The sequence below is a fragment of the Erpetoichthys calabaricus genome, chromosome 11 (genome assembly GCF_900747795.2).
Source record: "Erpetoichthys calabaricus chromosome 11, fErpCal1.3, whole genome shotgun sequence".
Lineage (NCBI taxonomy): Eukaryota > Metazoa > Chordata > Cladistia > Polypteriformes > Polypteridae > Erpetoichthys > Erpetoichthys calabaricus.
Genome location: NC_041404.2, coordinates 124,456,974 through 124,475,363, shown reverse-complemented (window position 1 = coordinate 124,475,363; position 18,390 = coordinate 124,456,974). Strand labels below are relative to the sequence as shown.

Here is an 18,390-nt window from a genome sequence, read left to right as displayed (position 1 = left end):
ATATTTATGGACCTAACTGTATTTAAAAGTTTTAGAGAACAATAGCTATAAGTGACACAGATCAAGTTCAGGAGCAGGTGGGGTCTGTAAAGTTCAGTCCCAAGCTGCCATTTACTGTGTGTGTGTCACCTGCTCTAATTACATCACTCACCTCACTGCTGTATGTCACTATGTTTTACAGAATTCAGTTTGAAGAGTTAAAAAAAACTGGATGAAAGAAAAAGAATATTATATAGTTAAGAACATGTATTACTTACCCGTTCAGTGGCAGGAATGGTTCATAAACAGGATATCATCTCTTGAAGGAATACACCACCTAAAAATGATATCTTTTAATATGTTACTTACCCCATGAATTTTGTAATGAGGGCTGAAAAAAATTTTTAGTTTCATGTTTTCATGCAGAATGGAGAGGAAAAAGAAAGTTTGATATAATAGAAGCCGGTAGTGACCAATGGCGTACATCAGCAAATGATGTGAAAAACGTCCATGGAAAAAAGAAAAAAAAACTCACTTTACTTGTGTTGCATGATCCAAAAAGAAGGAGAAGCCTAAGCACCAAAGTTTCATATTATATTTTATATATATATATATATATATATATATATATATATATATATATATATATATATATACACACACACATATACTTATATACATAGATATACATACACATACTGTATATCTATAATAATAAAAGGCAAAGCCCTCACTGACTCACTCACTCACTCACTCACTCACTGACTGACTGACTCACTCATCACTAATTCTCCAACTTCCCGTGTAGGTGTAAGGCTGAAATTTGGCAGGCTCATTCCTTACAGCTTACTTACAAAAGTTAGGCAGGTTTCATTTCGAAATTCAAAGCGTAATGGTCATAACTGGAACATATTTTTTGTCCATACACTGTAATGGAGGAGGCGGAGTCACGTATCGCGTCATCACGCCTCCTACGTAATCACGTGAACTAAAAACAAGGAAGACATTTACAGCACGAGTCACACGCGGGAACGAAGGTAAATGACGTTAATTTTTGACTGTCTTTTAATACTGTGTGAGCATACATATTAACACATGTGCAATTAAACGTGTGCATTTACGGGGTGATTTCTCAGGCTTAAAAGCTCACCTTTTATCAAACGCGGGAAGAAAGGTAACTGACGTTGTTCACTGTCTTTTAATACTGTGTAACCATACATATTAACACATGTCCAATTAAACGTGTGCATTTACGGGGTGATTTCTCAGGCTTAAAAGCTCGCCTTTTACTAAAAAGGTAAATGCAAAACTATTTTCAATCAGTTTATTGAAACGCTCCCGTTAAGGATTGCAATAACATATTCGCGAGATAAAAGAACGAAGTAGGGGAAATGGAGGAACAGCCGCAAACAGCGAAGAGCAAAAAATTAATTAAACAATTGAGAACGGAGTGAGATAAGCATACAAGCATGTTCATAAGGGAAACAAAGCACGGTGTAAAACGTAAGTTTAAATTAAGTTTATAGAAACGCTCCCGCTGCGGATTGCAATAACATATTCGCGAGATAAAAGTTTAATGAGAAGACACGAGGTATAAACGAAGCACACGCCGTGGCGCAACGTTAGGGGCAACAGTTTCAACCATTCTATGATCTGCTTCTCGCAACTGAAAGACAGCACATGGCGGATGTTAGCCGACTTGCTGACCGCAACGTTAGGGGCTTCAACTATGGCGCTGACGCAACATCTCAGTGCCAACACTTTGCAGACTGTACTTAAAAGACACGCCCTCCTCACTGGACAGTTAAAAAACACCAATCAAACTAACGATGACATCAAGTATTACCCAATCAAAAGTAGGAAAGGAGGCATCTTCATAAAATGCGTGTGGGATGATTTGCATGAGACGCTGCTTTAAAAAAAAAATGATAAAAAAAATACGGGATAAATCCCGTCCAGTATTGATTCAAAACGGGACGCGCAATTTCATTCTCAAACGCGGCACGATTCCGTATTTTAAAGGACGGGTGGCAACCCTACAGTGCCAGGTAACCACCCATACAATCAGATTGTGATTCAGACTAGGAATGCAATGAATGTAATTACCCCGATCTACATACAAGGCGAAAGTCTTGCAACATTCAAAGATGATGGTTTGGGATAATTAGTACTTATTAAGTACAACATTGAACATAAAAGAGCTTATGAAGCCTTGAACCGAAAAAAGCAAGATCTCAGAGATCGTAAAAAAAAAAAGGAGGTAATGTCGTTTTACTCGCTGTAGATTTTAGTCAAACATTACCAGTTATTCCACGAGGGAGACCAGCAGATGAACTCAACGCGTGTTTAAAATCCATGCTTCTCCCACGGTCGGTTATATGTCGCGTGTTCTTGGGTAGGTACACCAAAAAATGTATACATTTAAGCATGTAATGGGCAAAGAAAAAATGAGGTATACCCGAAGGCACTGCAGTAGTACTCAATGTAACTTTACTTCTTAAATGTTAATGTTTTACTGTTTAATAATTTATACGCTTCTTATATATTGTTCAAATTCTTTTATCAAAATACCAGTGACAGCGCAATGCACGATAACATGGAGTCAATACACCATACGCATCTGCCCACGGCCGCCCTGGTGTGCGCAGATAGGAGTTGATTCTAAAATAAAATAAACATAAAAAGAGTAATACATTCATCACCCATAAAGCGGATAGCAGACGTGACGTATTATATGTGTACCACATTTCAAGTCAATACGTGAAACGGTTTGCAAGCTACATGTGATTTAAAATCCTGGACAGACCAACGAAAAGCCACGGTAGCAAATTATAGAAGAAGATTTTACTGTTTAATAATTTATATTTATATGAAATGTGCTTCTTATATATTACTTCATATTCTCATATGATAATGATGTTAATGTTGTTTATATTGATTTCTATGTTATTGTAAGTGCATCTATGTGTGTATATGTATGTATGTATGTGTATATATATATATATATATATATATATATATATATATATATATATATATATATATATATATATACAGTGGAACCTCTAGATACGAGTTTAATTCGTTCCAGAACTGAGCTTGTATAGCGAATTTCTCGTATCTAGAACAAACTTCCCCATTGAAAATAATGGAAATCCAGTTAATCCGTTCTGCACCCCAAATATATTAACATAAAAATCAATTTTCCTAACAAATAACACTGATAAATTATATATACTGTAGTCTACCTTTAATAAATAACACTGGTAAATAATATAACTGATTATTAAAAGAATCAAAACAGGTGTCCAAAGTGCAGTAGAGCATTCAATAAATCTTTAAATAAATAATCCTTAAAACAGTTGTGAAGCGGAGGTTTAAAATACACAAGAATAACAATCCTTTAACACGAGGTTAAAACGTCAAAAGGATGCCGTCTTTAAAAAACAGATGACAATCGCCGGTGCTTCTTCTCTGTTAGCGTCTCACCTGCGGGCTCTGCAACAGGCGAGACACTGTTAATGCAGCTGACCTTCTCTACACCGTCCTGCTTCAGCTGTTTGGCTCGCCTGTTCAGCTACACGCGAGCCTGCACTCGCCCGCCCGCCTGCCTGCCTGCCTTTTTTTTTTTTTTTTTTTTTTTTTTTTCTCTCTCTCTTTCTTTTACTTTTTCTCCCCCTTAACCGGCTCGCGCTTCTCTATATATGCGGGGAGGACATGGCAGCTGCAGCCCATCAGCCACAGGAACAATCATGGATGTGGGCAGTTTCCCACCTGTGCACTTAAGTGAGAAACGCAGACACCGCAGATCGCGGCTCGCAACTGCTACCACGCCCCCTTGCTAAGCCGCGAGCTATACCCACAGCCTGGCTCGTGGCTCGTTACGCGAGCCAATGCTCGTATTTAGATCTGAATTTTTCGCTCATACTTTCCTCGTATTTTGAATTTCTTGTATAAAGAGGTGATCGTATCTCGAGGTTCCACTGTATATATATATATATATATAAAAAATATATATATAAAAAATATATGTGTATATGTATATATAATATATCTGTATGTGTGTGTATATGTGTATATGTATATATATATGACAGCAACACTCATAACAATGACAACACAATTACATTGACAATCATGTTACGTTATTTTTAAAATGTTTCCTTTACTTTTTCATAACCTCTTTAACACACTACTTCTCCGCTGCGAAGCGCGGGTATTTTGCTAGTATATTATATATACAGTATACACACACATATATACATACACATACATACACATACACACATATACAGTATATATTATATATATATATTTATATATATATTGTCACACACATGCGAATAGGAGTCAACCAAAGGGCTTGAATAAAGGCAATTCCACATCCAACCAGAGGGCAGCTGGGTGCACTAACTGTCTCTCTCTCTTGATCCCTTGCAGACCATTCTCGAAAATTCCCACAGGGTTCCGGCGCCTTGGATGATGTTGCTGCCGGTTGCAGCACCGCAGACGACGTCACTTCCGATCCACGCCTCTGATTACATCATTTCCTTCACAGGCCTTTAAAGCTGCCATTTTGTCTGTATTCATCAGTTCTGTTTTGGACTCAGTTGAGTAAGCAATGTTCTGTTCTACTAAAAGCCTTTTTGCAGCTAGAGAACATTATATGGGTGGTTGCCCAAAACCTTTACGAATGTCTAAGTGTTGTTCTTGTCACAGTGACGTAGTCGCCAGGATGAAGAAAGCCCAGAACCAGGTGGAAGAGTACTGGGGCCGAGTTTCCGAATGGGGGGGTTCATCCTGGAGTTCAAAAAGACCTGGTGCAGGCTCCGCTCCCTATACACTTGTCTGGGCTAGTAAAATTAGAACAGGAAAGTGTGGAGGAGACACAAAGACGTGGGCTGGTCTCTGTGGGAGAAGAGACAGGGGCTTATTATGCCCTCTCGGAGGAAAGAGCTGTCCTCCCCACTGAGACTGAGCTCCCAGAGAAATTTGGGGCATTCCCAGGCCAACAGGTGATGTATTTATGGGCAATTAGATCTGGAGAGGTCGACCCAGGAGCAGGCTTCTGCTACCAGGGAAAAGGTGGCAGCATGGCGAAGGTCATTGGATTGCTCCACCTTTCAAATAGTTCAGAAAGTTGCCTGCTTTCTATTGATGTCCAACCTTCCCGACCATTTCACCCAGCTGGTCTGGGGAGACTTCCATAATATGAACAAGCTAATAACGCTCATTGAAACATCCAAGACAGCCTCGCAATCTGGGAGAGCAGAACGGTTCTTTAGCGGACACTATAGGGGCTATGTCCCACCCACTCTGCCTCCCGTATATGAACCAGAGTCTGTATCGGAGTCCCCGGAGCCACTGGTGCGCAACTCACTCGGGGATAAGGTGGGATGTAAGTGGAGAAAGAGGGAAGGGTTGTGTGCACTTTCAAACCCCCTGTTGGTATCACATACGGGAGTAGTTATAATGAATGGGTTTAAAGTGGAAGCCCTCTTTGATTCTGGCAGCAACATTTCTATTGTTGACCGTCGATATGTACTCCAGCGACAATGGCTAAAGATAAAGACCAGTATAACTTGTATTCACAGAGAAATCCGACATTATAAAACTGTCTTATGTTTCATTAACCATGGAGGATCGCTGAAAAAATTCCCAGTAGCGATCCTCCCGAAGTGGCATGGTGGCACAGTGGTAGTGCTGCTGCCTCGCAGTAAGGAGGCCTGGGTTCGCTTCCCGGGTCCTCCCTGTGTGGAGTTTGCATGTTCTCCCTGTGTCCGCGTGGGTTTCCTCCAGGTGCTCTGATTTCCTCCCACAGTCCAAAGACATGCAGGTTGGATGCATTGGAGATCCTAAATTGTCCCTAGTGTGGGTGTGTGTGCCCTGCAATGGGCTGGCGCGCTGTCCGGGATTTGTTTCCTGCCTTGCGCCATGTGTTGGATGGGATTGGCTCCAGCAGACCACCGTGACCCTGTAGTTAGGATATAGCGGGATGGATAATGGATGGATGGATGGATACTCCCAAATCCACCTTTCGCTGTGATTCTAGGGCGGTGTAGTACTTAGTACTCCCAGATCTAATTTAGGCCTAATAATAAATGGGAATGACGCTGTGTACTCAGCTGGCAGAGAGATACGGGAAACCAAGCGGCAGATGGGGAGGTTCCTGGACCATCGCAGGCTATTACCTCATCAATGGGTGCCTAGACATGTCGGGATGAATCTCCGCCCCTTGAGGTCAGACCGGACCCTCTCTCTGAAATACACTTTCAATTTAGAGAAACGCCGGCCTCATTTAATGGGGCTGGGGTACGGAAGCTGTTGCTAATCCCATAAACCTACCGGTGGCAGGTCTGTAAGTTGGCACATGCCCATCTCCTAGGAGGTCATCTGATCACCGAAAAGACATTAGAGCATATCAAGCTCCGATTCTATTGGCCGGGAATTAACGAGGAGGTTCGTTGCTTTTGTATTTCTTGCCCGGAATGCATGAGAACTAGTATGGGTATTTGAAAGAGCAGACGTTCAGGGAAATGGCCAAGTTACTTAAAATAAAGCACTTAAAGACCGCAGTGTATCATCCTTAAACCGATGGTCTAGTCGAGAGGTTCAATCAGACTCTCAAACAGATGCTTCGTAAGGTGGTCACCGGGGATGGGAGGAATTGGGATCAGCTTCTCCCCCTCATTCTCTTTGCCTATCAGGAAGTCCTACAAACCTCTACGGGGTTCTCGCCTTTTGAATTGTTGTATGGACAACAACCCTGAGGTACTGTATATTGGATATTTTAAAAGGCTGGGAAGGAAAGGCACTTCCCTCTACAGATATATTAGAGTATATCGCAGTTAGGCGATAGATTTGGAAAAATTCCACCTATACTAAAGAGTCAATGGAGGAGGCGCAAGCAGCACAGGCCCGGTATTATGACCAATGCACAACACTCCGAGAGTTCCATCCAGGGGATTGCGTCATGGTGTTGGTTCCCACCTCCCATTCTAAGTTGTTAGCCTATTGGCAAGGCCCCTACAAAGTTAAGGAGAGGAAAGGACTCATTGATTATTTGGTGCAACAACTCAATCATCGACCGAGTAAGCAGATAGATCATGTAAACTTGCTGAAACCATGGAAGGAAAGGGATTCTGATCCCTTCTCCGATCAGCCCCACTCCCTCTTTGCTCAGACTAATGTCCTTGACTTTGGTACTGAATTAAACCCTAGACAGAGACAGGAACTTGAAGCAGTTATCCTGTCCGTCCCAGAAGTGGTGAATGAGAAACCAGGAAGGTCCTCTCTGATTGCCCACGATATTGTGACAGAACCCGGGGTTATAGTCCAAGAGCATTCCTATTGTCTTCCTGAGGCAAAGAAAACAAAAGTGGAGCTTGAAATCAAGCGCATGCTGGACTTAGGTGTAATAGAGGAGAGTCACAGTCCCTGGTCCAGTCCAATCGTCGTGGTTAGTAAGCCCGAGTTTGATGCTTATGCCATACCTCAAGTGGACGACCTGCTTGAGAGGCTTGGACAGGCACAGTATTTGACCACACTTGACATGACAAAGGGGTACTGGCAGGTTCCTTTAACGAACTCCACAAAGGTCAAAACCGCGTTTAGCACTCCTAGTGGACACTGGCAGTATTGTGTTCTTCCATTCGGGTTACATGGGGCCTTTAAAGCCACCATTTTGTCTTTATTTATCAGTTCTGTTTTGGACTCAGTCAAAGCCTTTTTGCAGCCAGTGGACATTATAAGGGTTGCTTCCCCAAACGTTTACGAATGTCTAAGTGTCGTTCTTGTCACAATATATATCTCTCTATTATAAAAAAAATATCTTGCGACAATACAAGACTTTTTTCCTGTGACGACATGTGATCTTTTGAAGAGAGACAGAAAGCAAGCGAAGTTCAGATCACTCAGCATTGCAGCAGCAGCAAGCCAGCAGCTGATCGAGCAAAGAGGTGGTTTTAAAAAAAAAAAAAAAAAATGTGTTTCCCATTGTATCAAAGTTTAAGAGGGGTTTCAGAGGAGCAGCCACGTCTCTTTGGGGTGCGTTCAGCCCTTGTTATCACAACGGCGTGTATCGCTGGCAGGGGGCAAAGCCTCCTAGTATATATATATTTTATATAAATACCCCAGTTTTGGGCCTATTTAACACCATTCAGGGGAAAAGGAAATGTGAGCCTATCCTGGCAGCAGAGAGTTTAGGCTTCAGGAGGTGTGGAATACTACAACAAGATATTATTATTCATATGTGGCCATAATGATTTTGACCGTCACACAAACAAATATGTATTTTACAAGAAGAAAAGGGAAATCCATTTTAACAAACAGAATAATAAATCAGAAAAGATTTACTTCTCATAGCCTTCATTCATACAAATAGTTTCAAGCAACAGAATTGCTATAGTAAATAATATTTTTCAAACAAGTATTATACATGTGTCTTCATATACAAATCACGTTTAATTTGTTAATGTGGACTTTAGAAAGCCACGTCAGTCAGGCAGGCAATTAGAAATCATTGTCACTGTCCTCTAGAAATTCTGATTTGCGAGAGCCATGGACAGGGCAGGATGGTTTGGATAACTGGGCATCCACGCTATCATTATCATCATCTTGATCATCAATTTCATCATCGTCGTCGTCTTCATCAACATCAATATCACTTTCATCTGAATCATCCTATATACAATAAATAAAGACATGAAGTGTTAGTCCTTCAAAGATAGACTATCAACTCAGGAGAATGCAAAACTGAAGTTGTCATGTCCACCATGCTGGATATTTTCTATTCATTGTTGTATTCATCCACTTGCTTAAGCTGTTTCTTTCATTACAGAGTGATCAGGGCGTAACCTGGCTGCATTAAGTGTAGGACAGGGACGGACTCTGAATGGAATGCTAATCTACACACACACACACACACACACACACACACACACACACACACACACGCACACACGCACGCACACGCACGCACAGTAACTTAAAGTGAGTTAGTGTACTTTAGAGTCATCGATTAACCTAGCAGGGGATGGCACTACCACAACAAAAACAAGAGATGTATTTTACATGCAGAAAACAGTTATCAGATGGAGATACACATTTTAGGTAGTACTTTCCACTTCTACCTTTGTCTTGGGTATTTAAAAAAAAATAATTCTCTTATTTCTGCTGTTAATAATGGTGAGTGTTCTATATAATATGTTTGTGAGTGCAACAAATTTTGATTCCACCTTAGTTTTTTTTCTTCTTCCAGTTCAGTCTTCCTTGAGATACTTAACGGACACAAGTTGAGATGATAAGCTCAATACAGCCTTAGTGGAGTCGTGGTCCAATCCTTAGTCTTTCAAGGCAGATCAGAATAATCAAGATGCATGTACTTTCATGATGTTCAATAGTTTGTTGGGATCAACACAATTAAAAACCCTGTATAATCTATTGTACAAAGCTATAGTATTCATTGTCTTTTTAAAGTTGTTCTTCTTCATTATTCAAGGAATTCTCTCTCTCTCTCTCTCTCTAATTGAGCACTGAACTGTATTTGTTAAATGTGCATGGATAGCTGCAGTCCCACTTTAGTTATTACATTGCACGTACTGAGAGATCAAGACTGATGTAGAGTAATTGGAAACATTTCTGAAAATGCCCTTTTTTTAATAAAATTGATATCTACCAATCAGCAGGATATTGCTTTTGTTATTATCTTAATCATCTTCAATATTTTACTCCATGCCTAGTCAGTAAAAATAGAAAACAAGTAAAATCGTTCCACTTCTTATCTAATAAACACACTACAGATGTACACAATATAGTATGCTTTACCCTGAAGTATTTCTATACTAGAGTCAAATTATAGGACTGATAAAACAGCATGCAATGTCAGAGGAACCAATAGCTGCAAAAAGGAAAGTAAAAGATTTGGCCATGGTTAGTTTCACAGCACTGAAGATATTAACATACAAACACCTATGCTTTTAGCGATAGTTGTCTGTATAAAACATGAAGGAGTGAGGATGGGAATACACTTTCTAAACATCTCAAGGGAAAACGCTACAACAGCCTGTCCTCCTACTTCTTTTTTTCCCTGGAGTAACAGGAGCTGGAAGAGAGGAAAGCACACTGCAAGTAAACTAACCTACAACCACACAGCGCTGACTGAACACTAACCTGTTTTTGTAGAGAACTGCCTATGGCAGAACTGGCATTTGTCAATTTCAACTTTAAAGCAGCAGAAAAAAAAAAGGAAATAGACTTGAAAAAAATCAGTGAGTATCTGTAAGCATACAACAAAATATTAGTAAATGTAACTCTGAGAAGTAAATTTGGCCCAGCTAGCAAAATGTATTGTACCATTAACCACAGAGCTGAAAATGACCAGTCATGATTCCTCACAAAAGGGGAATTTACAGCGCCTATGACAATTATTCACCCCTTGAAACCATAATGTATTTATTTGGTTTTTTTGACACACCTCAACAGAAAAAGACTCTTTAATGTTGCATAAATATTTTCTTAAGAACGCCTAAATCATCTCTGGTGCAGCCAACTGGTTTTAGAAATCATGTCACATAATTAGTTCCATGGAGATCACCCGTCTGAGGTTTCAATTGACTGTAATATAAATGCACCTTATCAGAAAGGCCAGCTTATGGCGAGTCAGTATGGTGGCCTAATCAACACAATGAAACCAAAAGCATCCTCCAAGTAACTCTGTGAAGAGGTGTGTGAAAAGCACAAGTCAGGCAATGGAGACAAGAAAATATCCAAGTCAAAGAGTATCCTTTGGAATCCACATCAATCAACCATTAAGAAAATGGAAAGAGTCAAGCTTTAAATCTGCCTACAGCAGGCCACCCACAAAATCTAAGTGATTGTGCAAGAAGACGACGCGTGAGAGAGGCCTCCAAGAGACCTATTCTGAAAGAGTTACACTGACCGAGATTGGACAGACTGTTGTCCAGGTTCTTCACCAGTCACAGCTTTATGAGACAGTTAGAAACAAATAGAAAGCTACTGTTTAAAAAAAAACAAAAAAAAAAACGCATATGACATCTCAGCTAGAGTTTACTAGAAGGCACACAAGAGACTCTGAAGTCATTTGCAATAAGGTTGTGGTCTGATAAGACTAAAATTAAGCCTTTTGGCCATCAGGCTATATGCTTTGTTCAAACACCGCACATTACCAAAAAACACAACCATTCCACTGTGAAGCACACGCATCATGCTGCGGAGATGATTTTCTGCAGCAGGCCCTGCAGGGCTTGTGGGGTGAGGTTAGACGGCAAAATGAAGGCAGCAAAATGTAGGGAAACCCTGGAGGAAAAACTGAGGCAGTCTGTGACACAGACCCAAGTCTCTGCTTACCAAGAAAAACTATTAAGCTTACTTTTTTATTGGAAATTGTTATTTATAGTTATTGTCGTGTTTACTTTGTGAATCTTTAAGTTAGAAAGAAGGATAGTGTAATTGAAGTGAATTTGGGTCTTTACATCACTTTTATAAAACAAACTAAAGCAGGGGTATATTAATGTTATATGTTTTTATAACAACCGTTCTTACCTTTTGGTTTTTTTTGTTTTTTTTTTAATTATTGGGTTCTATAGGCTCGTGGTTGAATCCAAACGGATTCCCAGGGAATTCTGGGTTATTACAGAATTATGGGATATGCAGCTTGAACTTTTTTTTGGATATACTTTGATAATCTCTGAGGGGAAACTGTCTTTTTGCATGACCTTTGGGGGTCAGAGCGCATGTTTATTTTAAGTTTTGTGTGTGGGTGTGTTTTTTAAAAATGAATTATACTTGTATTGAATATCAGATTGTGTTTGTCACATGTCTATAGTTATGGATTTAAATAGACTTAGTTTACTTTTGAAATGTTAAGTGATAAAAGTTAAGTGGGGGAACCTACTTAAACTCTGTGTGTCTTGTTGTAGAGAGTGGTGGATGAGTGTTTTTTTTTCCTTCCCTTTCCAAGAGGAAGACACTGGAGAGAAAAAGAACGTCCTAGGCTTCTAAAATGATTTGACATTTAAATATTTGCATATATACATTTTCTTAGTTTGAAGGCTGAGTAAATAAATATTAATATTTGATTTGGACTGGTATCAACCCTCTAGTATTACTTATCCAATGTCACACAGTCTACAAGAAAAATGTGCCTTAGAGGATGGTTTGTTTTCCATCAAGACAACAACTCCAAACACAGAACTAAAGATATACAGCAATGGCTTAAAAACAATGGTGTCAATGTCCTGCAGTGGCCAAATCAGAGTCCCGATCTCAATACAAAAGAGAATTTGTGGCTGGACTTGAAAAAGGTTGTTCACTCACGATTCCTATGGAACCTGACAAAGCCTATGCAGTCTTGCAAAGAAGAACTGGTGAAAAATGGCAATTGCAGTATCCAGATGTGCACAGCTGACAGAGAGATCTGTGTATACACACTTAGGGCTGCCATGGTTGCCAAACGTACACCTTCTAAATACTGACTTGAAGAAGAGAATAAATATGTGATTAATTATTTTGTTTCTTATATTTGTAGTTATTTTAAACCACTTTGTAGAGATCTTTTTTCACTTTGACATTAAAGAGTCTATTTTTGTTTATCAATGTTAAAACCATCAAATTAAATCCACTTTGATTTTCGGTTGTATTACATAAAAATCTGAAAATTTCCAAGGGGGTGAACATTTTTTCTACTTAAAGCAACTTGTCTTTAAATTATACACATATAAAATAAACAATGTTGTCCTTTAAGAAAATATTCGCTACAGTATATACCTTAAACCAGGGGTCCCCAACTCTGGTCCTGGAGGGCCACAGTGGCAGCAGGTTTTCATTCTAACCCTTTTCTTAATTAATGACCTGTTTTTCTGTTAATTAACTTCTTTTCAATTAATTTTAAACTGACTCTCTCTTGAAGATGCAGACCCTTCTTTGTTGCTTTCCCTTAATTAGCAGCCAAACAATAACAAGATACAAAATGAGCCAAAACATGACCAGCAAACTGTGTCTATCATACAAAATCTGAAAATAAAGAGAGATGAATATCTCAGGGTTGTTGACCTGCTCAGGTCTCCAAAACGTTTTAACAGTGCTCTTAGAAAAGAGAAAATGAACAATGTCAGAAATGTATGCTATCGCACAATGAGAGCAGCAAAAAGCCATGGAATTAAAGAACGGGTTTAATTAACAACAAGAATCTGTGTCTAATTAAGCAACTGGTTGGGCTGAAATTGGTGGGAGTTTGAGGCCCTGACTAAGTTGGTCTTCTGTTGGCTCACGCACTTCATATTTGGGTACCATTTAAGGAAAGAAATGAAGCAATCCAGAGGAACGATGAAGAAAATCAGGAGAACAAATCTAAAAAAAAACAAGGTCAATTAAAATGAAAGGAGTTGTTTGGGAGCAAAAACAGGTCACCAATTAAGAAAAGGGTTAGAATGAAAACCTACAACCACTGTGCCCCTCCAGGACAGGACTTGGAGACCACTGCCTTAAACCATCCATTTTTATGAATGCTTTTTTTCTTCTTCAGTACTGTAAGATGAGCCTGCCCTAGACGATTATAGTTTAAGGAGGGTGGACTACTGCAGGGTACAACCATATTAGTATTAAATTGTAAATCCACCTGAAAAAATAACATTGGGAAGAAATCCACCAGAACAGCGGAACAGTGTGATGTGAGAAGGGGATATTAAACAACAGTGCCACTGTATTTTCCACATCAGATATGCTAAGCAAATCTTTCAACATTCAGTTTTAAGTATAAGGAAACTAAAGAAGAGGCATATGAGCTTCAGGAAGGTGTAGATTTCTTGTACAAAATCCTTGTTTTTACTATGCACTATTGCTGAGAAATACCCACTTTATAACTAGGCGTCATAGACACCAAGGTGGAAAGGAACATACCTCATCTTCAGTGTCCCCTCCTTGCATAGTCCCCACTATGTGAGCAGCACCTCTCGCTGTTGATGTTAAGGAAAAAGAGATGGTGTCAATAAAGAGAATGCCATAATGTTCACACATTCTGTCCTTGGCTTTTTGTGTAAAAGACGAATCAAGAGAAGGACAAAGCAAGTTCATATTAAAGCACTGCATTTTAGTATTACTACTAAAACTAGTTTAAAGGTCCCATAATCAAACGAGTCTTTATTTCCTCATATGAAGATAGCACTTTTCAGTCTCCCAAAGCTGGTCTTTCCAGAAATAGCTAGTTTAGTCTTCATGAAGAAAAATCCACTTTTATGTGGAAGGTGAAGCTAATGGGCACTGATTGACTAAGAATTGAATTTAAAGGTCTTGCAGCTATGAACATTATACAAACATGAAAGGGTTGCCTCAGTGAAAGAATACAGCATTAGACAATGAATTCCCTAGGACGTCTTTAATATTTAATTTTTCAGTCTAACTGCATTTGTAAATTGTCTTTTTTTATTAGCCCGTTTTCCAAAACCTTTCAGTCCCTTCATCATTGACAGAAGGGACAATCGAGACTCTTTACTGGTAGATGAAAGCTGGTAAATCACTGGTGCTCTTGAATGAATGAATGAAAGAAAGCTTTGCTCAGCAAAATCTATTGCTAAGGAGCTGTGCTGTAAATTGTTCCAGCAGCTCCTCAGAAAGACGGCCAACCTCTTTTCCCCCTCATCTTAAAAGCATCCACCAAGCATTTTATTAAACTAGTCTTCTTTAAAGTATAAACATGATATTGTGTATCCAGCAGCTCAGTTACACATTTAGATTTGTAATGTTTAACACAAGGGCCCTTAAGCTCTTCATTTACTGGCTTTTATCTCCTAATCAGAGTTGCCTTTCATTAATTCCTCCACTTCTATGTTCAGCTCTTGTACTTATGAGACTTAGAGAATTCAAACATGTATTCTTGGAAATAAGATGCCTATAAAAATCTTTCATTGTATAAATTATTCTCAGAAGGCACCCAGTCTTTGACAAATTAGTAAGTCTACCTTTCCACAAGGACAAGAGAACACCATTTTACAATGTAATTGAATATTCCTAGATTCAGCTCCATCGGCTAAACAAAACACATTTCATACATTTCTGCAAATTCTGTAGATAAAAAGTAGAGTTTAGTTTTACACATTTAGACCGTGTTAGCCTAATTTAGTCATATTCTAATCATAATGTCTTGATTACTTTTAGTCAATGTGCCATTGATTATAACAGTCAACAAATGCATCCATCTATCGATCCATTTTGTACCTTATAATACAATTTAGGGTTATGTGGAGGTGCTGTGCATCTCAGCAGCATTAAGTATAAGCCTGGATGCAGCCCTACCACACACACATACACATACACACACACCACATAAGGCCAATTTAGAGTTCACAGCCTACTGTGACCCGGAAATGGATTAATATTATTATATTGTGCACAAAGTAGCAGCATAATAACTCACTGTTATGTCTTTAGTAATCCAGACTAACCACAGAAGAAAACATTTCATTGACCACGGAATTCAGGTTAGGAGTGGAAGCAGCTCAGAATAAAAGAACTCAACTAGAGTGATACAACAATAAATCATGAGGCTAAAAAGCACAAGACATGTAAAACTCAGTGTTATGAAGAATATAAAAAACTTTGTAAAGTAGTGCGGTAGTACCTCGAACACTCATGCCTCTTGTGGGACGAGGCTTAGTTGGCCGCTCCTCATCAACCTCACTGTCTGTGCCTTCATCTTCTTGAATTTCAATATCTGAATCTTCTTCTTTACCTGGTTAAACAAAAAAATAAACTATAGATAAATAAATAAATAAATAAATACAGGCCAACTTAAAACTATGACAGGCAGAACACTATTTGTTGGGTTTATTTTGAGCAGTTTCAGTTGAAGGAGTACAAGAATGTATTCAACGTCTACAGCAGGGCAACTTTGTATTTAGGAATGTAGCATGGCTATGGCTTCACCAGTCAGAATATCGGCTTCATGATGAAGATGGTTAGAGGACAAGGTGTTATACTCTCTGTGAGTGAGGACTCATGACTAATATACAGTGGTATGAAAAAATTTAAACCTCTTGAAGGTCATCATAATATTCTGCATGACAAAAGATTTGTATACATATTTATCCATTCAACATTTTTTTGTAAACTCATATACTGTAACAATACATTTCCAAAGTCAAAATAAACCATTTTCTGTAGACAGTTAACTGAAGAAGAAACCCTCAAAAGTTAGTGTTTTCCTACGTTTTTAAACCTCTGTGCTTTGGAAGCTCCATCTTTACGCAAATGACAAATGAATCCCAAATAACACAAAGGTGACAGTCATATGAGCATAATTAAACATAATTAGGTTCTAATTGTGAGTCCTTAATATATCTCTGGATATTAAAAAAAAAAATCATCCTTTCTAAGGGCCATAGTCTTTGTTGGACAATCACTGAAAAAATGAAGACAAAAGAGCATTCTGCTGATGTAATAAAGTCATTGACATGCACAATGCATAAAATGGCTACACAAAAAAATATCGAAGAGTTTGAATATCCCATTAAGCACTGTTGGATCCATCATCAGAAAGCAGAAGGTCCATCAGAGCACCCAGACTCTTACTAGAACAGTAAGCTCAAAACTAAACATCAGAGCAAGATGTAGACTGGTGAGAGTGCCTACTAAGAATTCAACCGTAGCAGCAAGTCCGGCATTTGACCATTAAACACCAACGTCCCTTCTCTTTAGGTTCACTGCATTAGCACAACTTTTGTAATCCTCTAGCATGCCAGAGTAGACGGCAGGCAGTGCAAAGCCTCTCCTTCTTAAACAAATTCTTGAGGCAATGCCCACAACCAGCCACCCTTCTTGCCTTATTCTCTCCTTTAGTCTTTCCAGCGGCCCTAGAACACAACATATACATTAAACCATCTACAGATGAAGAAACTAAGCGAACCTTGTACTTAATACTCACTTGTGTCATGAAAAGTTAAACAGCTTAACTTTTAAGCAGTGTAACTCCATCCTTTTCCAATCAATAAAATAACAAAACAAGGAAACAGGAGTGCTTCAAAACACAGTGAGTGTTATCATATCACTTTATTTCTTTGTTGACCTAATTTACTGGGTGTTAGATTTAGTTGCAACCTCAAAAATCCATCTCAGCACTTATAAACCTGTGAATATTTGTTCCCACCTTACACTGCAGGGCGGCACAGTGCTGCAGTGTTAGCTCTGCTGCCTTAAATAAGGAGACCAGATTTTGCATTCTGGGTCCTCCCTGTGTGGAGTTTGCATGTTCTCCCAGTGTTTGCATGGGTTTCCTCTGGTTTCCACTGTCAAAAGACATGCAGGTTAGGCGAATTGGGGATGCTAAATTGGCCTTAGTGTGTGTTTGATGGGTGGGTGGGTGTTCACCTTGTGATGGACTGGCACTCTATCCAGGATTAGTTCCTGCCTCGTCTTTAGAAAAATAGACACTTAGGCCAATTCACACAGGCCACCATAGTCTGATGGTACTGTATATTGTAGATTACGTGCAGAGGTTCTGTGTGGTCAGCTAGGCTCACCAGACTAATTTTGAACTTTCTAATAGGACTGCAGTCCTTAGGTTCACTTTCTCAAAATAGTACATTCTTTGAGGTCATGTTGCAAAAGTCAAGGGAAAACAACTCCAATCACATTCAGCACTTGCAAACACGTGGTTTGCATTTTTATTTCTGTTATTTTATGTTTTACATTTAGCTGTATCAGGAGCAGCCTGCTGTGAAAATATGTACTATAAATACATTTGAGACAGGCTAAAAAGTAAGTATTGGTTTTGATTTAAATTGAACAAATATCTTTTTGTTAGGATAGTTTTCTCAGGAATGGTCTAGGCCCAACTTTTTCAACTGCCTTCTGTCTGTGGCCCCATCTACCCGGGTCTGTTGTATTGCAACCAGGGTTGTAGAGTCGGTAGATAAATCCTTCGACTCCGACTCGTTATTTTCCGGGACTTTTGACTGCGACTCCTCTGTATTTAATATGCTAATGTATTTTCCATGTTGATTGAAGGAAGGCAACATACACGTCATTTAACCACAGAACTACTGGCTAGGAAGCTGACTCTCTACTGTATTGGCCAGACAAGAACCCCTGAACACACATCAGGCCATAGCACACACATACACCTACATCATTACACTTGTTTAAACTCAAATGAACTTGTTAAACACATTATATCTATTACAAAAAAAAATCTTGGCAGGGAGACAAGACGCGATCTTCTCAGAAGACACTTTGACATCCCATGAGAGACACTTGAACGTTACGCAAGACAAGGCAGTGAGACAGAAGGACAGCTGCTGCCCAGGGCAGGAAATAAAGGACAAATACTGTTTTTACAAAAGTTTTAAAGTAAAAGTGAAAATAATGCATATGTAACAATTCCCATGAAAATAACAATCT

At 39.2% G+C, this 18,390-nt stretch overlaps 1 protein-coding gene across 2 annotated transcripts in view; it reads right to left on the bottom strand.

The window, feature by feature from the left end:
• Positions 1-8,298: 8,298 nt before the first annotated feature.
• The window catches only part of cluap1 (clusterin associated protein 1), a 61,753-nt gene continuing 51,661 nt past the window's right edge, over positions 8,299-18,390 (bottom strand). The window contains exons 11-14 of one of the 2 annotated variants that reach the window (XM_051934029.1): positions 15,614-15,724; positions 13,897-13,952; positions 10,150-10,200; positions 8,299-8,661 (exon numbers count right to left, since the gene is read on the bottom strand). In XM_051934029.1, coding sequence (XP_051789989.1) covers positions 8,491-8,661; positions 10,150-10,200; positions 13,897-13,952; positions 15,614-15,724 — 389 coding nt within the window. In that variant the 3' untranslated portion in view covers positions 8,299-8,490. The remainder of the gene's footprint in view (positions 8,662-10,149; positions 10,201-13,896; positions 13,953-15,613; positions 15,725-18,390) is intronic. The other variant, XM_028813840.2, reaches the window with a different exon arrangement.